Source organism: Onychomys torridus, chromosome 9 (assembly GCF_903995425.1).
Source record: "Onychomys torridus chromosome 9, mOncTor1.1, whole genome shotgun sequence".
NCBI classification, from domain to species: Eukaryota; Metazoa; Chordata; class Mammalia; order Rodentia; family Cricetidae; genus Onychomys; species Onychomys torridus.
The window spans coordinates 21,127,500-21,147,692 of record NC_050451.1 but is presented as its reverse complement, the minus strand read 5'-3'; the positions used below and the strand labels follow the sequence as shown (position 1 = coordinate 21,147,692).

Sequence of the window (20,193 nt, the reverse complement as noted above, 5' to 3'; positions counted from 1 at the left end):
GGGAAGGGAATGGGATGACGTAATTATACTATAATCTCAAAAAATAATTAAGAAATAATTAAAAACAGTTACATGGCTAAGATAGTTGGAAAGAAATCACATCATATTAAGCACATTTGGAAGCTAAGATGTTTAGAAGCTGAAATTACTCTCTCCAATGTTTAGTAATCACAGTCTATGAGAGGTCTTAACTTTTGGTTTATTGCCATAAGTGATGATAGAAAAATAAATTTCTAATGGGGATCTCTGATGTCTCTTTTAATACTTTCCCTAGCTTTGGTGTCAAAAGCTCTTATACTAGGTTAAAATGATACATTTTAAATAACTTTAACATGTTATCAAACTATGATAAGTCCCATATTTTGGTAATTTGACCAGGAAAAGTATATGTTATAAATGTTGCTTTTCAGGCAAGGGAAATGACTAAGAGAAATTTTAGTTATAGCATGTAATTTTAGTAAAAAAAATGATTTGTCTGATTTTTTTTTTTTTACTATGATTCTTATTTGTGAATTGAATTTTGACTTTATGCTGATTCTGGGCTTTTAAACATATAAATTGAATGATTGATTACATTTTAAAGTATCATTTATGCTCTGTGTTTAGAAGGGATCTTTTAAAGATTTATTTTTATTATTATGTGTAGGTGTTTGTGCTGCATATGAGTGTATGCATGTGAATCCAGGAACCTGCATCAAATTCCCTGGAGCTAGAGTTACAGAGTGGTTGTTAGCCCTCTGATACTGTCCTCTGAGAGAGCAGCAAGTGCTCTTAACTATTAAGCTGCCTCTCTAGTTCCTAGAAGGGATCTTTTTTTCCTTTTAATATTATGTACTTTGGTATTTTGCCTGCATGTATGTCTGTATGAAGCTGTTAGATCCCCTGGAACTTAAGTTATTCACAGTTGTGAGCTGTCATATGGGTTCTGAGAATTGAACCTAGGTCCTCTAGAAGAGCAGCCAGCAATCTTAACCCCCTAAGCTATCTCTTCAGCTCCACTTCCCAAGGGATCTTTAAATTTTTAAATTTTTTTTAAATTTTTATTATTGGCTTATACTTTGAGACATAACGGACTTTCAGCACATTAAAATAAAGGACTTCCCAGGGTCCAGATACTGCTTGATGCTGGGAACTGAGTGGAGAACAAACCAGATGTGCTTACTGACTTTAGTAATTTATTGTTCAGCCTGTGAGATAATTAAGTGATCTCATGAATTTGTTATTAAGTAAGAAATGCTAGCCGGTGGTGGTGGCACACAACTTTAATCCCAGCGAGAGGCAGAGGCAGGCGATCTCTGTGAGTTCGAGGTTAGACTGGTCTCCAAAGTGAGTTCCAGGAAAGGGGCAAAGCTACACAGAGAAACCCTGACCCGAAAAAACAACAACAAAAAAGAAATGCTGTATTATGACAAGTGACCTTGATCTGTAGTTTAGTGAGTCAAGAGTTCACATAAATGGCACTCAGGAGCCTTGGCTTTTCATTGTAGTTCTTTTACTGGCAGTGTGATTGAACAAGTCACTTAAACTTTGCATATTTCTTTCATCATTTAGATTAAAAGAAAGAGCAAAAGAATGAATGAAAATTGAATTGGAAAAACAAATCATATTCCATGTAGATGCCTTTATGGTCTCATTGGTCAGGATTTCAAAAGATAATTCCTTTGTCTTCAGATTTTTTTTTTTTTTCCTGGAGAATCATGTCTTAAGTTGTATACTTGAGTTTTCACCTATTGACACATACCCCTTTGTAGTATAATACTCACATTGTGCCCTGGGTATTTGCTAAGTGAATGAGTCTTAGTTCCAAATCCTTAAGGAAATGGAGCTTGTTCTCCCCACTACCTCGACCCTCCTTCCCTCACTCTGCTCGTGTCCTTTTCCTTCTCTTTTTCCGCTTCCCCCCACCCTTTATGTTTTTGAGACATGACCTCATACAGCTGAACCCAGCTTGGAACTCTAGCAGTCCAATTATCTCAACCTCCCAGTTTTGGGGATTGCAGTTTGGGGCCACCACACCTGGTTTGTGGACCTTGAAAAGTGTTCAGTCAGTCTTTGTAGACCTCCTCACATCCCACTCTAGTTTTCTATAGTAAAGAGGTAGTTATACAAGTTGGTGTGTGTGTGTGTGTGTGTGTGTGTGTGTGTGTGTGTGTGTGTGTGAGAGAGAGAGAGAGAGAGAGAGAGAGAGAGAGAGAGAGAGAGATACAAGAGCTCACTATATATACCTGGCTGACTAGAAGACCAGGCTGGCCTCAAATTTGTGACAGTTCTCTTCTCTGCCTCCTAACTGGAGTTTCAGGTGTGTATTACTGTGTTTCTCTCTGTACCCCAGGCTGTCCTAGTCCAGGGTGGAACTTGTGATAATTGTTGGTCTTGGCCTCTTATGCTAGAATTACAGACATGAGCCATTATGCTAAGCTAACATCATTAGTTAAAATAAAATTTAAAAATGTTATCTCTGTTACTTTGTACATATTTGACTGCTGAAGTATGCTTGTGTCTTGGCAAGCCTGTGTTGGTTAAATCTTGGAGTGAGTATGTCTGCTTGTAAAAATGGTGAAATCTTGGTGTTTCAGTCTCCCGCGGAGCCCAGTGAGGTCTGAGCTGGCTGGTGACAGTAGCCCTGTGCTGCACGCCTGTGCTCTCACTTCTGCTGAGGCTTCTCCTCGCCCGCGCTCGCCTCGTGCCCACTCCAGTTCCCGCTCTCACATCCCTTTTTACACTCCCTTTGTTTTATTTCCCTTACAGGCTTTTTGTTCAGATTTGGATTGTCTTTAGTTAAATTTCAAATTACAGCATAATGTCATGGCACAAGAAAAGTCAGATCTATAGATGGATAAGTCAGGTGTTGTGCCTTGTACCTGTTTCCCAGCACCCAGCAGGCTAGGATAGGAAGATTTCCTGCAGCAGGTGAATTCCAATCCAGCCCAGGGTAGAGATTGAGCTCTTGTCTCAAAACAGACAAGCAAGACATGAGGAAAGAAAAAGAAACCCAAATTATATCAGATTTAATTTCCTCTGGTCCTGAAGACACTTTCTGTCTAGGCTGTGTAATACACATTCCTTTATCAAGGAATAGTAAGTTGTTTCCAGCCTTTTCCTATTACAAGCACTGCTGTAATAAATAACCTTGGATACCTATTACTCGATGTATAACATTTAATCTCCTTCTGGAATAAGATATCCATGTGCCTTATGGATAATTAATTATAGTGATGTTTATAAATTTAAAAAAATTGACACCAGAGCAGCATTAAGGTAAGATGAAATTGAGCCTGACTTGCATGGATGTAGTTTGGATGCTTTGTTATTCTTTTGTGTTTTTGGTTTTTCTTGTGACATGACATTATTTATTTAGGTAGATGTTGTCGGTGTTATTCTTAGCTATTGCTATCTTTAGTTTACTGCTCTGTTCTTAGAGGTAAAAATATTGAGTCTTTTCTATGTGAAAATTTAAAAATAATTGACATTGAAATGTGAATATTTAAAATGTTATACAAGAGATGAAATACCACTAGGACTGCTGGGCTCTGCTCATTAGTGTGTCCTTAGCACATTACAAACATTTAATATGCACTTGGATTCGCATGTCAACTTTTAAAAAGAACACACATTTTGCATGGAGTATTAATTTCCTGTACATTGAAATGGCGTAAAGCATTATTCTAAAACAATCACTCCTAAAAGCCATGCATTTAGGCCAGGTTTTTACCCCTTCAGACCCAGTGTCTTTGTTCTGGTGGTTTCAGTCTGTGGCCACAAGTATCCTTTGTACTTTTGTTGTATTTCTTCCCATACAGCCAGATGGCCAGTTTTTACAGCCTACACAACACAGGCAGGTACAGCAGATGCTGTCTTTACTACTCATGTTTCACTGTTGAAAGACAAGGAAAGGGAGAAGTGTATTTGTTTCCTGTGCTCCTTTGGTCAGTTAGTGCTGTAAGTTTTTGTTGGCTTGTTTTTGTGTTTTAAAAGACAGGGTCTTATGTCGCCCAGGCTGACCTTGAATTCCCTATGCGTCATTAGATGACCTTTGAACTTGTGATTCTCCTGCTTCTACCTTCCAAGTGCTAGGTTTGCACCGAGTGTATCAGTGCTGAGGACTGAAAGCCAGCACTGTATTCATGCCAGCTAATCACACATACACATACCTAGCCCTATGTTTGTAATATTTTTATATTTAAAAGATTTTAACTTTAAGTCAGTTTTGGTGGCTCATATCTTTAATTCTAGGATTGTCATTGGTTCAAAGCTAGTTTGGGTTACAGAGTTAAATAGCACCACCCCCCTTAAACTTTAGGGTTTGGGATAGAACTCTGTGCCAGAGCATTTGCCTGACGTATGCAAGAACCTAGGTTCAGTCCCCAGAACTGTCAAAAACTTAATAAAAAAATTAATTGTATTTTGTTATGCTAGTTACATTTGAGAACTGTAATCGCAACTGTATGATATTTGAACTTAGTTTTCCTTCAGACACGTTTTTTTCTGAGCAGTTAATAGTTTGGTGCAGATTCCATCAAACCTTTCTCTTCACTTATTACTAAATAGAAATAAACACACGGGGAAGCAGACATTTGGGAACAAAACTGGTTTAATTGATTTTTAATGTGTATGCGATTTATTTATAACTGTAAATTGCTTTCTCACCAAATAATACATCCTTGAGACCTTTCCTGGGTTGGGGATTTAGCTCTGGGTTCGATCCTCAGCTTCAAAAAAAAAATAAGTGAAAGAGATCTTTAGATCTACTTTCAGCTTGCTTGCTTTCTCTTCTTTCCTCCTTGCCTCCCTCTCCCCCCTCCTCCTCTCCCCTCTCCTCCTCTCCCCTCTCCTCCTCCTCCTCCTCCTCCTCTTCCTCCTCCTCCTCCTCCTCTTCTTCTTCTTCTTCTTCTCTGTCTTTCTCTCTGTGTCTCTCTGTGTCTCTGTCTCTGTCTCTGTCTCTCTCTCTCTCTGTGTGTGTGTGTGTGTGTGTGTGTGTGTGTGTGTGTGTGTGTGTCTTTATACCCAGAGTAGTCCCAGCCATTTCTTAGTTTAAGAAATACAAGTGACCTGTTTTTGTTTCTTTTCTTTTTTCTTTGTAAGTAGAAGTTATAGGCCCTGTGTGGTGCAAGAGGCAGAGGCAGACAGGCCTTTGTGAAGTCAAGATCAGCCTAGTCTATATAGAGAGTTCCTGACCAACCAGGGTTACACAGTGAGACCTTGTTTAAGAAAAAAACAAAGAACCTATTACATTGAGAATGGAAGGAAATTGTAGAGTATAGTCTTCCAGGAATAGGCTGAGTAGATTAGTGAAGGGGGTGTCCACCCACCTCCTCTGAAGATTTTTGCACAGGTGGAAGTATTTTTCTCTGACAAATTTTTAAAATGATAGAGTATGTATATTTTAACTCAATATAGTCGTAAAGTAAGTGTAATGAAAATATAAAGTAAATGGTAGATAGTAGACTTAGGGTATTTTTAGTGCAAGCTGATTAGCATTGTTGATGCATCTGAACACATAAGTAGAGCAGTGGTGTTTGTTTGAGGCCAGGAATTAGTTGTATTGTTTCTTATCCTGGCAGTTGTACAGGCTAAATGAAGGCTTGGATGGTAGCAGTTAATCCCTTTAGTGTGGACAGTATGTTGACTATTAGGACACAGCCCTGGCCTCCTATGTTTAGGAGAGCTTGTTAGTTGGTGCATATGTGAACTCACAGACTGGCAGCATGTGCAGGGCCTTCACAGGTCTAAGCCAGATGGAGTCCCAGCACTGAGAGGGGGGAGTTTACACAAGCCCCATACCCACTAACCCAGTATCTTCAATTGATAACTTCTCACAAAGGAAAAGTAAATTTTCTTCAGTGGGGTCTTACTGGGTATACAAACCACTATTAAGGACAGACCCCATGCCCACCAGTAACACAAAACAAACTCAGTGGTGTTTTTGGAAGATCTTTGTCTCATAATGCTCAGTCCTGCTGTGTTTGGAAGGCTTTGTTATGGTGTCCTCCATCCCTTCTGACTCTTACCCACTTTCTGCCTCCTTTTCTGCAGTGTTCCCCAAACCCTGAGGGGGGACATCCCTTTTAAGACTGAATGTTCTGAGTTCTCTTATTCTGCACATAGTCCAGCTTTGGGTCTCGGCATTTATTCCCATGTGCTGCAAGAACAATGATGGCGGAACCAGACACTGATCTATGAGAATAACAGAATATCATTAGGAGTCATGTTATTGGCTACTTTTCTTTAGTAGAACAGTAGTATTTGGATTTCCTCTAGATCCCTGTCCTTTCAGGTTTTTGGCTATCAAAGCAGTGTCTCATGGATTCCATCTCATGTAGTGGGCCTTAAATCCAATCAGATACTAGTTGATTACTCCTAAAAGCTTTGTACCATGATTGCATGACTGCATCTTGCAGGCAGGTCACCAATATCAATGAAAGGGTTTATGGCTGGGTTGGTGTTTCCCCTTCTCTTCTGGTAGCATGCAGAGTACCTTCTAGGATCATGAACACTAGTAGTAGGGATGAAGCAGTTAGGCACCAGCTCAACTTCTCCCTGCTCACTAAGGTGTGTAAGTGCTGTCTTCAATAATGGGGCCTTATCATCAGTTTGTGGGAGCAACCAAAAACCTTGGCAATAGGCTGGGTTGTGTGAGGGTGTCCTTCGGTCCCCTTTGGCCAAAAACTCAGTTAGGTTTTTACCCATTCCCAGAACTGGAAGTTTTCATTTAGTGACAAGAGGTGTTTGTTGGGTTTTGTAGTTTCTCACCCTTAAGCTGTTTTAGGGCCTGGTTTTGTTTCTGACTTTGGCCCTATTACTAAGGAAGTCTGACTAACTGGTATTTTTTTTTCTCAGTTTATTGTGTGGAATTGTCTCATGGTTCATACAGCCTCTTAAAGTGTGGAGAAGCCTAGCAAGTCATTTAACTTGTTTGAATTGACTTGAACGCTACCAATTAGGAGATCTGTTTGAGGTTTTCTTTGGGTGTTCCTTGGAATGCTGTGCCTGGTACTGAATTTGGTGGATTAGTTAGTGAGTTGGGATAGCAAGAAATTTATTTGAAAATTCAAGCAGACCAACCCTGTTTCTGAGTTTAGATAGTGAGAATTTGGGGAAAGCTAATAAACAGCTTGTTAATTTATTGTGAGTATATGGAAAAGCCTTACCCCGCAGGCCAGCACTGCTAAGGCTGTGCAAACCTTCCCTGACACAACAGCCTGTGCAGAGAAAGTCAAGTGTGGCTCTGCTCAGACCCAGAACCAGGCTTTGGGAGATGGTGTGTTACCTGTTGGCATGTGTTGACAGAGCAAATGCATTTATACTGTGTAGATGATGGTGATCACAATGTTCTTTTAAAGTTGTTAGGACTTGAGAAAGGAAGGATAAGCTACAAGCTTCTTTTAAAATGGTACAAACTATTTTGTAATACAAGTGTTTACAGAATGTATTTTTGTAGAGCTGGGGAAGGGAGCAGCTTGAAACTTAGACTTATTTAAGGTTAAGTCTTCACGTCATAAGCAAGAATTTCCCTAGAGGTTACAATTTAGGCTTTTCCTTTGTAGGGAAATGAATCATTCTAATTTTTGCTGTTTGTTAACTTACAAGTAAAAATGGTACTACACATTGAGCTCACCACTTATTTTGGACAGTGTTGTGTCTACCTGTAATTCATGGCAATGGTTGTTTTCCTTTATGATTTTGGAGCAAATGTCAAAACAAGTGTAGTTGGAGTTTTTCTGCCTGACCCACAGTCAGGACAAATCTCTCTCACCCGCCAGGCCCATAGACTGCCAGAACAAACCAAGAAAGCACACAGAGACTTATATTATTTACAAATTGTATGGCCGTGGCAGGCTTCTTGTTATCTATTTCTTTTATCTTAAATTAACCCATTTCTATTAAGCTATACTTTGCCACATGGCTGTAGCTTACTGGTGTCTTTACATGTTGCTTGTCATGGCGGCGGCTGGCAGTCTCTCTGCCCCAGCCTTTACTTCCCAGAATTCTCTTCTCTCTTGTCCCGCCTATACTTCCTGCCTGGCCACTGGCCAATCAAAACTTTATTTACACAGAGCGGTATCCACAGCAAACAAGCATTCCACTCTGATGCTTAAGACAGCATTCCTTTCACATAAGATCTATTACCCCCCACCCCTGCCTTTGGTCTTGGGTGTGTCTTATTAGGGATAAATGTGGTTTTTTTTTTTTAATAGTTTATAGCCCTTTGCTGATTTCATTCTTAACATTTTGGTTTTTCGAGACAGGGTTTCTCTGTGTAGTTTTGGTGCCTGTCCTGGAACTTGCTCTGTAGACCAGGCTGGCCTCAAACTCACAGAGATCCACCTGACTCTGCCGACCCAGTCCTGGGATTAAAGGTGTGCGCCACTAATGCCTGGCATAATTTTGGATTTAAAAAGTTCTTATAAACACTTTAAAAAAGATGTCGTTGCTCTCAGAACATTATTTTGTGAGAAAGTATCTGCTTTTGGTTCTTTGAAGTAATGTGTGCGTTGATTTATAGTAAAGCAGAATGTCTTGTTTCTAGGGTCCTGATGAGGAAGCCATCGTAGATCTCGGCAAAACTAGCTCAACCGTGAACACCAAGTTTGAAAAAGAAGAACTAGAAAGTGAGTTCATTTGAAATGATTTCTTATGTTTAGCAGGGAAATGAGCAACTGACACTGTCAGTGTTTTCTTAAGTTTTACTTACTGCTTCTGGAGACGTTGCTGTGTGGTCAGTGTTTGTTGAGAAGACTGAGTGCTTTTCTAGTGTAGTGCAATGAATAATAGTGTGGAAGATATTCTTATCTATGGTCGGACTATCTCCTGATCATTTACTCTTTGTTGAATTATCGGCACAGGTAGATTTCAAAAAGCCTTTCCCACCTCATTGATAGTTGCCATTACTTAGGAAAAGGAAAAGGAAATGATTCCAAACTGTGCTCCTTTCCCACACTTGGTAGACTGGCCGGAGTACTGTAGTTGAAGCCACAGTGTCACCAGTTGTCATCAGTTGTTCATTTCTTTGGTGCTGCAGTAACCACCACTTAGAATTGTGCAACAAATGAGCTCTTGTCCTCCCTAGACGCTTAGAAATGCTATTAAATAGTTCCTTTTCTTCCTTTTGTTTTGGAAATAGTTTTGGAGTTATAGAATGTCAGCATACACAGTACAGCACATTTCTGTGTGCACCTTACACAGGTTCATCTAATGTTAAGAATATTAATTTTTTTAAAGATTATCTATCTATCTATCTATCTATCTATTTATTTATTTATTATTATGTATACAGTATGTATGACTACATGCCAGAAGAGGGCACCAGATCTCATTACAGATGGTTGTGAGCCACCATGTGGTTGCTGGGAATTGAACTCAGGATCTCTGGAAGAGCAGTCAGTGCTCTTAACCTCTGAGCCCAAGAATATTAATTTTCAAATCATACCATTTGTGAAAATACAGACGTTAACACTGGATAACTAGAAAATGGTTTGCTTACAGTTTCTTAAGCTACAGTTTTTCTTTGGAATTCACTGGTTTTTCTACTAATGGCCTTTTCTGTTCCAAGGACCCAGTTGACACAGTGTAAAGCCTGTAGCACCTTTAGTTCTGTCTCCCTAGTCTCCGACCTAGTTTTCACGACAGTGACAGTGGAGGAGGGGTGAGTGGGTTTGTACTTTGTACAGAGGCCCTCAGTTTGCAGTAATACCCATCTCTGTGCAACATGTCTGTGGATATGAGACCATGTGTTGTTGGTGAGTTAATGTGGAACATTTGGCTAGTGTTCATGGCAAAGTTTTCATAGACACTTTAGGGACTTTTTATGTTAAAATTTGCCAGCCTCTTAATCTGTTGCTGTTAAAAAGGAGATGGAGGCTGGGTGGTGGTGGCGCACGCCTTTAATCCCAGCACTCGGGAGGCAGAGGCAGGTGGATGTCTGTGAGTTTGAGGCTACCCTGGGCTACAGAGTGAGTTCCAGGAAAGGTGCAAAGCCACACAGAGAAACCCTGTTAAAAAAAAAGAAAAAAAACAAAAAACAAAACAAAACAACAGCAACAACAACAACAAAACTAAGAGAGAGAGAATCCTCTGCATTTTATCCTGAATTTTCTGCCTCTGCATGAGCTAAGATGCCTGACTAAAAATGACTTAAAAGTCTAAGAATACCAAGTGTAATGAATGTATTATAACAGAGGATACCAAAGGCAAAATAGAAGAAACAGACTGTCCTCTGATCCTTGAGTTTTAGTACATTTCTTTTTCTAGCCTTTCTGCTCTTAACTCATAGAATTTTTTTATCTTGGTATATTGGCTTGGTGTGCCAAGTGCCAGCTGAGCCCATGGGATTGTAATCTTAGTACAGTGATGGGAATTGTTGACTCTTCTGTTTCAGTTTTACTAAAATAAAATTGTAAAATCACTGGGTTACTTACAGGTTTTACTTTAGTGAGATATAATTCAGCTAAGTACAGTAAGCCATTTAAATGTATTCAGTTCACTGTTTACTATAAACTCAGTTTTAGTTCCAAAACATACCTGTCATCCCTGAAGAAATATTGAGTAATTAAATTTTAAATCTGTAATTTCTAGTATAGATTTTCTGATAATTGAGTTAATTTCTATAGAGATGTGTCAAGTTCTTATATGCTAGGCAGAATGCTTAGGTACTAGATACTTTAGCAAATAAGTTCAGTGGGTTTCTAGAAGTCTGGTTATTATTATTTTTTTTTAAGTTGTTCAGTTACTTAATGTATTTTTTTTTTTTTTTTTGAGACATGGCCTTGCTGTGTAAGCTCAGTCTGCTCAGGAACTCACTATATAGCCCAGGTCTGATGGTTAGCCTTCATTGTCAACTTGAGTAGATTTAGAATGACGGAGGCACCACACCTGTGGGCATGTCTATGAGGGTATTTTTAGAGTTTGAACTGAGGACAGAAACCCTATCTCTAATGTGAGTGGGACTGGAGGATTCTGAGTGTAGTGCTATCTAGCAAGATCCTGTCTCAAAAGCTAAAATGAGAATAGAAAATCTCATCTAAGGGTTTTTTGAAGTTTTATTTCCTGGCCATCTTAGGAAATTTTTTATGAAAAGAGTACTATTAGCCTAATATTTCAGCATATTATTTCTTTATTTTACATATAAAGGCAAAAGCAACTCTATGTTAGGAGTTTTTTTTTCCCCCCATAATTGCTAATTTTTTGAGTTTGTAGTCATATCTCTTTGTATTCAACAAAACAATACAACTTCAATAGTGAACTGTTTAAACTATTTGAAGAAATCAGTTGTTGCCTTAGTAGTAGACACAGTGTTGTTAGCTGTGTGTCCCTAGTCCATTTTATTTAGTGATCAAAATAGACTCCTTTTGTGCTTCTTTAGGGGATTAGAATACAAAGGATAATATTTTCCCAATAGTAGCATTTCTTACTCTTAAAGTGTTAATAAAGTTTTATTAAGTTCTTCATGTGTTTTGCCTTTATGTATGTGTATGTATCATGTGCATACTGGTGCCTACAGAAGTCAGAAGAGGTTTTGAATCCCTTGGAACTGGAGTTACAGATGGTTGTGAGCTGCCATGTAGGTGCTGGGAATAAACCTGGATACTCTGGAAGAGAAACAAGTACTCCTGACCACTGAACCATCTTTCCAACCTTAATTGATGTCTTAAAATTATTTATGTTTGAATTTTGTTCTGATTCAAATTAAAAAAATCTTTGAAACAATGAAAAATGATAAACATTTACTTAAATGTTAGTATATTATGATATATGAGATATTTTATAACCCTTAAGGTATATATTAAGAATATGTGTTAACTTGAATTGGCCATGAATGTAGGTTGAATAGATGTGTATATGTATGTTTATGTGTGTATACATAAACACTCAACATATTTTTGTTTATATTTTTTATAAGTATATAATTTTTTTTGTTTGCCTGCTTCTTATCTCTTTAAAGCTCAGATTTACATTGAAATCTAAATCTTCTTGCCTTAACTTCCTGAGTTCTGGGACTATAGGTATATATGTCACCACTCTCTTTTAAGGTAGAATAAATTTATCTCTATTGTATGGTATATCTAGCTTGTCTTGATTGACCTTAGATGACAAACTGATACTTACACCAGTAAATCTATGTGGCTAGTTAATTTTCGGTTTACTTTAATTATCGGTTAGTAGTGCAAAGCTCTACTGTAACAGTACTTTAGAATATATCATTGAAGACCGCCATTGTTGACTTCATGAGCTTACATACAATTCTTTGTTACTAAAGTGTGATGTGCTTTCTTGAATTTCATACTTGCACTTTGGTAAAAGCAGTAATACACTTTTAAAACTTTTAATAGGCCACCGAGCTGTATATGTTGGTGTTCACGTACCGTTTAGTAAAGAGGGTCGTCGGCGTCACAAGCACCGAGGGCACAAACATCACCACCGGAGAAAGAAAGACAAAGACTCAGATAAAGAAGATGGACGGGAGTCTCCTTCTTATGGTAGGAAGAAGTTGCCTTCCACTGATGGCTTAGACTTTTTTCCTAAGAAGTATCATGTCTTTCACTTTATTCCTTTCTTAACTATATATCTACAATCATTTGGGCACATTGGGAGGAGGCCAATAAAAGGAGGACATTTTGTTTTGTCTTTTGAGGTAAGGCATCTCTGAGCAGCCCAGCTGGCCCCAGATTTATTAGTCTTCTGAATGCAGGCACACTTGGTGTATGTGCCACCAAGATTTGTTTTTTCTCATCTCTTTGTTTCTTCTCTTCCCTTCATCTCATCTCTTCCTGTCCCTTCCTTGTCCCTTTCATTCCCTTCTGCTCTTCCATTCCTTCTGTCTGCCTGCTGGAGAATTAAATCCAGGGCCTCGTGCATGTTAAGTAAACATACTACCACTGAGCTATTTCCTCGTCCCATAGGATTTTTTTCTTTATAAGAAGAGTATTGGCTAGTAGCTTAAGCTTCATTGATATAAATGGTTGTGGTGGTAGTGGGACCCTTGTTTTCTTTTTATTTAAGACTTTGAATTGTAAACACTGGCTCTTGTCATTTAGCTTTCAAATTAGTGTTGTTTATACACTTCACTGCCTGAATGTACACAAAGCAAACTGCAGTACTGAAGCTTCTGAGAGCACTTCACTCTTTACTTTGGCTCTTCTGTTCTTTTGAGGTAGAGTCTCACTGTGTGGCCCTGTTGGGCCTGGAACTTACGATATAGACGAGGATGGCTTTGAACTTGCAGCTGTCTTCCTCCTTCTAGCTCCCAGTGCTGAGATTACAGGTGTCTGTCACCATACCTGGATTTCTTGTTTCTTTTTAAGCTATATTTTTGGCTAGAAGATTTTAATCCCTTGATTGCCTGGTTACCTAAGGAAGAAATAGTGGTCTGACTTGTCAGTATTGTCTGTTTAGAAAGACAAGAGTTTCTTTCCTCCCGCTTCTCCTTTTTCTTCCCCTTCCCTCCTTCCTTCCCTCCCTCCCTTCTTTCCATTCTTCTTTGTTTTTGTTTTATTTTGTTTTGTTTTTTGAGACAGGGTCTCTCTATGTATTCTTGACTGTTCTGGAACTCATTTGTATGTAGATCATGTTGACCTTGAATTTATAGAAATTTTCCTGTCTCTGCCTCCCAAGACCTGGGGGATTAAAGGCATGCATCATCACATCTGGCTTTAGAAGGTCAGGTATTTATTTTATTTAAAAGCAGGGTGCCAGTGGAATTCAGAAAACAAAAGGTATTTATATATGGGCAGAGGACAGAGAAAACTATATAAATACTACTTTATAAAGGTAGCCAATTAGATGGTCCTGAGAGTCAGTGTATCCTGAGGAAGACTTAGATGACATGTGCAATATCACTGGTGTCTTAGTGAGTGCTTTCTGAGAAAGCTGCATGAACTGTAGGGTTTTCTCTGAAGCCGAGGCTGGCCTGGGGCTCACTACAAGTCAGGCTGGCCAGTCCTCTTGGGGTCTGGGATTACAGCTGTGTCCCAGCTACACCTGTCTTGAACTTTAGGTTCTTGTGTGCTATACTGAAGTGTGAAGACGTATGGGTGGAAACCTGCTATACATGTGATCATGAAGCCAATACTGACAGCCTGCTAAATATTGTGTGCCAACACCTAAGTCTGATATATGGTCTTTAATCTCAGGTATTCCCCTCCCCCATACACACATACACACTCATTTTGTTTATTTGTTTGTTTCTAGAAATTGAACCCACTAATGCTTGACACATGCCAGGCAAGCATGCTGCCACTAAGCTACATTCCCAGCTCTTTCAATAGTTTTAAAAAAATGCATATTATTATTTTCATTTCATAGGAAAGTTGGCTCAGAGAGGCTAATTGATAGGAATTTCTTGAGCTTTTACTAAGAGGAAATGGTGACCTAATAATATAAAACATTTATATACTGGACAGAGGTCATGTTGCTAGCAATGATTGAATGAGGAGTTGGCAAGGTGGCTCAGGTACGTGAAGATGGTTGGCACCAAGCCTGATGATTTGAGTTTGATTGCCAGAACCCACATGATAGAGGGTGAGAACTGACACCTGTTGTGGGATATTTGCACAATGTGTGAAGATGTTAATTAAAACTTGATCAGTCAATAGCTAGGCAGGAGGTAGAGGCAGGACTTTCAGGCAGAGAGAGAACTCTGGGAAGAAGTAAGATGGACTCATCAGCCAGACCCAGAGGAACCAGGATGAGCATTATGGAGATGAGGTAATGCCACATGACAGAATGTAGATTAATATAAATGGGTTAATTTAAGTTATAAGTGATAATTGAGAACAAGCTTAAGCTAAGGCCAAACTTTTGTAATTAATAGTAAGTCTCCATGCCATTATTTGTGAGTTGACTGCCCGGATGAAAAGGTACTGCTATAGACACCTGCAAGTTGTCCTCTTGGCAGCTTCATGTTTTTGCCATGGTACATCCATCTGCACATATCCCTCAGAAAATAAGTACATTTATTCTATAAAATACAGTCTATAAAATGGAATCTGGGCCAATGAGTACTGGATGTAGAAAAGATCAACTGTGAACCTGACCAGGGCAATAAGGAAATGAAGAAAAGACAAAGGCATGGGCACAGAAAAGCTGAGCTTGGGTGGACTTGGCTCTCTGGTGGAGAAGCCCAGTGTGTTTATTCTATACAGGTGGACAGGGAGACAGGATCAATGCATAGAGCTGAACGAGGAAGCAAGGTAATTGCGTACACCAGAACAAGAAGGCACGTTTAGCTAAGCTGGGTAGCTGCCGTCTCTTGTGGGGAGCAGGTTTTGCTCAGAGCATCTGGAGAGTGCAGAGAGCTACAGTGGCCAGTGTCAGCACTTGCACTCAGACCCAGGGAAGGTTTGCCATTGCTTTGAGCCTTCCCGGGGGGCCTTGCCACTTGCATGGGCTGAGGCATTGAGGTCGTCGACATGACTGTGCTCGTATCACTAATGTACATTCACTCACCCCATATCTTTCCTGGTAAATCAGTGTACAGCATTCAGTCCAATATGGCTAAGCTAGCCAGCAGAGAGTTTCCTGGTCGGTTCAAAACTGACTTCCCTGTGTCCCATAACCAAAGATTGTGGTGTCTTCAGCGATAAGATCCTATGTTCTAGTTATGGTGGGCAGCCAAGAGCAGTAGCCTATGTTGTTTGGGTACCCCTGGAGCTTCCTGACCAATAACTTGGAGGGAGATAACTTATGTCTGGTGCTGAGATTTTTATTTTATAACTCATGGCAACAGCATTGTCCTCTCATGCAAGGAACATCTTTTGAAGCTTATTAAAAAAGTATATTTATGCCGGGCGGTGGTGGCGCACACCTTTAATCCCAGCACTCAGGAGGCAGAGCCAGGCGGATCTCTGTGAGTTCGAAGCCAGCCTAGTCTACAAAGCAAGTTCCAGGGATTGTGCAAAGCTACACAGAGAAACCCTGTCTCGAAAAACCAAAATAAAAAAATGTGCTTATTTTAATTAGCTTATAAACTTATAAACCAGGTGTTTTCTTAAGACTTCCTCATATATCCTTAGTTTTGGTTAGCTCACTCCCTGTCCTACCTTTCGCCCATCTCACTGCCTCCATCCAAGCTGTTTGTCCTGATCTTTTATAGCCGTGCATTCTCTAGTATCCTCTTACTGTACTTTTTACTCGGGTTGCAAGATCATAGGGTTCCATATTGCTTTTTCATACTCTGTTCATTGTAGTTGGCCCTTCCCTTACCCCGTGGTTTCCTCAAACCCAACCTGACTCCCTACTTGAGCCTTCCCACCTCCAATATTCTTCCTCTCAACTCCCGTTTTGTCTGTATTATGCTATCCCCCTCTCTTAACCTGCCTTCCCTCCCCTGTATCACGTGGCTTTCACACATAAGAGAGAATAAGTGGTATTTGTTTTTCTTCATCTGGGTGACCTTGCTCAATATAATATTTTCCAGTTCCATCCTTTTACTTGAAAATTTCATTTTTTTTCTTTATAGCTGAGTGATATTCTGTCACATATATGTATATGTATCTTATTTTCTTTGCCCATTCATTTGTTGATGGACATCTAGGTTCATTTCCATTTCTTAATTATTGTGATTAGATAAACAGTGAACAAAGATAGCAAACATCTCTCTACCAGGATAGAGAGTCATTTGGGTATTTGCCCAGGAGTGGTATTCTGGGTCATGTAGTACTTTTATTTTTAAGAATTAAATCATCAGGTGAACCTAATACAATGCTTAGAGACTTAGGCTCTTGGATGCTTGTATGTTAGAAAGAAGGAATAGGAGTCAGTGATACCATGTTCTAACTTAAGAGACTAAAGGAAAATGTAAAACATAATAAGCTCAAAGAAAGGAACAAAAACTAGAAATGGAGGGGTGGCTCAGTGAAGAGAGCTTGCTGCTCTTTCAGAGGACATGCCTTCAGTTCCCAGCACCTGTGGTTTGACTCAGGCTCAGAGAGTCAGAGTTTATGTTGCTCTCCAAGGCTGCATAGTAGGGTGCAAAGGAATAGTTATCAGGTGTTTTATATTTAAAGGCCTAATCACAACATGCTTTGCTATGGGGCCTGGTTACAGGTGTTTTGACGGGTCTACACTTGTTTGTACTTTGATCTTGAAAGGGGGAGGGAGGTCTTTTGCCTCTCTCCCCTTGCTAGTGTATAAAAAAAGCCCATTAGAAATAAACCAGGATGCTGGGTGTTGACCCATGGCCCTCCTAAAGTTATCTTGTGACTGTCTTATCTTTTTCTTCATCTACTTGTATATTTCCTATCTAGCATTTCTCAATTCCTCACTTCCCCCTTCAAGGGACTCTTCAATAGGTCGAGGCTGGACCCTAACACTGGGCCCCGACAAGCACCCATCTCAGTCAGCTCATGACTGCCTGCACTACCTGTAAATCCAGCTACAAGGGATCCGACAACTTTTTCTGGCCTCTGCAGGCACTATATACATGCATACAAACCCCCACATAGGCACACATATATACATAATTAAAAAATAAACCACTGGGCATGGTGATGCATATCTTTTTTTTGTTGTTGTTCCTCTTTTTTTTTGAGCTGAGGATCGAACCCAGGGCCTTGTGCTTGCTAGGCAAGCGCTCTACCACTGAGCTAAATCCCCAACCCCTTGATGCATATCTTTTATTCCCAATCCTGGGAGGCAGAGGCAGTGGATCTCTGTAACTTCATGTTCTCATCTCTCTGCTTTATTGCTCCAAGGCAGGCTCTCTCAGCTCTCAGGACTGTCCGATCTCTTTCCCAGTGCTGGGGTTACGGGCACGCATGACTGTGCCTGGCTTTTATGTGGGCACTCAGAATTTAATCTGGTGTCCTCATGCTTGCAGAGCAAGTACTCGTATGGCTGAGCTTTCCCCAGTCCCTGTGTCCATGTTTTAACTTTGCAACACACATTGTGATCTATAAACCTCATGCTTAAGAACTACACAGTGGTGTCTAAAAACAAGTTATCTCAACTTTACCTAAGTTTACAGGTGTTTTTTTGGGCAGGGGAGCACATTCATAACTGTCCTTAGCCACATGTCTGGAGAGCCTTTAGTGACTCAGATGAAGGCTGAAGTACCCTATTTTATTACCTTTATACAGCATTGTCCTGCAACACCTAACCTGTGTGTATGTGTGTGTGTGGGGGGGGGTCTCTGCATATGTGGGGCTATTAGGTGGTAAACCTGAACAGTCTGCAGAACTATGGGACTAAGTGACTCACTCACAGTAGAAAAATCAACCTTTTCTCACTAGTAGCAGTGAATAACACTAAAAAAAATTCTTTAGTAATAAATCCATTAAAAATGATGCAAGGCCTGAATGCAGGAGCAGTTGACTACAGCAATATTGCTTTGACCTCTAGGTATTCTTTCAGCACAACACCTGTGGAAACTTTCCACATATTTTGTATATCAACTCTCCCAGTTCTTACACTTTCATCTTTTTGGAGGGTTCCTGTTGGACCTTCCTCCTTTGGTCTCCATATCATTTAATTTTCTGTTTTCTTCATTTCTCGTTCTGTGTCATTTTCTTGAATTTGTTATTTCTTTGCACATCTCTAATTGTCCTCTTCAAATATTCTGTTCATTGCATCCATAGGGCCTGGAGGATTGCTTACATGGGTGTCCATTTTAGTATGAACTCACTGCTCATATAATACAGGGTGGACTTTGTTTTTAATTGAAACCCTTAAGGTTTTCTACTAAAAGAGGCAGTGTCTATCTGTTAGCAAGTCTCCTGCAGTGGTTCTGACACAAACCCGAGCTGACAGTTGTATTTCTCTACAACAGCAGGAAAGCTGGCCTGCACATATTGACACCTTGAAGTTTCACATCCGTTTCTACAATTAGAAGGCTTCCTTTTCTCTTAATTCAGGAACTTAGCTATCTTAACTATTTTATCTAATACTTCCAAGTATGTATAGACTTGAATATATATGCTATGTATATTTTGGATTTTGGAAGTAAGATTTGTACAATCCTGGCTTGTCTGGAACTTACTGTGTAGACCAGGCTAGTCTAGAACTTGAAGATCAACTTGAAGTGATCTTCTTGCCTCACTCCTCTGAGTACTAGAATTGTACTCGTGAGCCACTACACCACACCATACCAAAATCTATTTTACATAACAGAAGTGTTTCTGCTTCAAAGCTTACCCTTAAATGTATGTACTGTTGTTTTGTTAAGACACACCATCGCAGAGGGTGCAGTTCATCCTTGGGACTGAAGATGATGATGAGGAGCATATTCCCCATGACCTCTTCACAGAGATGGATGAGCTCTGTTACAGAGATGGAGAAGAGTATGAGTGGAAGGAGACTGCCAGGTCATTCTTGGTTTTATGAATTGGAATTACAAGTTACAGTTTGTTTATTTATTTATGTATTGAGGGTAGGGTCTTGTTTAATAACTCTGGCTGGTCTGGAATTTAGGATGTAGCCCAGGCTGGTCAGAAACTTACAGCAATCCTCCTGTTTCTACCTACTTCGTGCTGGGATTATAAGAATGAGCCACCTTTCTGGTGCTTTAAATTACAGGATTTCCTTGTTAATGCCTGGAAATTTTCTTTTGTTCTCTGCTCTCAATTTATTTCCTTGAATGCATTCATTTAATGTTATAAAATGGTTTGTATGGTTGGTATTCAGATGCCTTTGAACACATTTGAAGTTAAAAATCTTACATTGTGAAATGCTGCCGTTTTGGATTTGTGGGCTTATTATTATTATTATTTTAAATATAAATTTCATTTGTCATACAATGGAACAAACTATGATCTATTTACTTATTGTTAAACTACAAGCTTATCATGTGATGTAGGTGTCAGGTTTTGATGACTTCCAACAAGTGTAAACTTTTGGCCTGTTTTGTGGAAATGTATTTGAGGTAGTATTTTGTTCCAGTAGTGATGTCTTGTTTCTTTTTAAAAATCAAGTTTAAGTTTATGTTTATGGCATTAAAATAAACAAATGGCATGACCATTGTTTTTTAATTTTTCTATATTATTCATTTAGGTGGTTGAAATTTGAAGAGGATGTTGAAGACGGTGGTGACCGATGGAGTAAACCCTATGTGGCAACTCTCTCCTTGCACAGTCTCTTTGAATTGAGGAGTTGTATCCTAAATGGAACAGTCATGTTGGATATGAGAGCAAGTACTCTCGATGAAATAGCAGGTTATATAATAATCTGACTTTTTTATGTTTAAGATAATAAAGAATAAGGTGT

The 20,193-nt window shown here is 39.5% G+C and overlaps 1 protein-coding gene across 8 annotated transcripts in view; it reads left to right on the top strand.

Annotated features, from left to right (window-relative positions):
* Slc4a7 (solute carrier family 4 member 7) overlaps positions 1-20,193 on the top strand; it is a 92,766-nt gene that overhangs the window by 18,680 nt on the left and 53,893 nt on the right. For all 8 annotated transcript variants that reach the window (XM_036200012.1, XM_036200010.1, XM_036200014.1 and 5 more), the window contains exons 2-5: positions 8,528-8,609; positions 12,327-12,473; positions 19,157-19,295; positions 19,981-20,141. In XM_036200012.1, the coding sequence (XP_036055905.1) occupies positions 8,528-8,609; positions 12,327-12,473; positions 19,157-19,295; positions 19,981-20,141 (529 nt within the window). The remainder of the gene's footprint in view (positions 1-8,527; positions 8,610-12,326; positions 12,474-19,156; positions 19,296-19,980; positions 20,142-20,193) is intronic.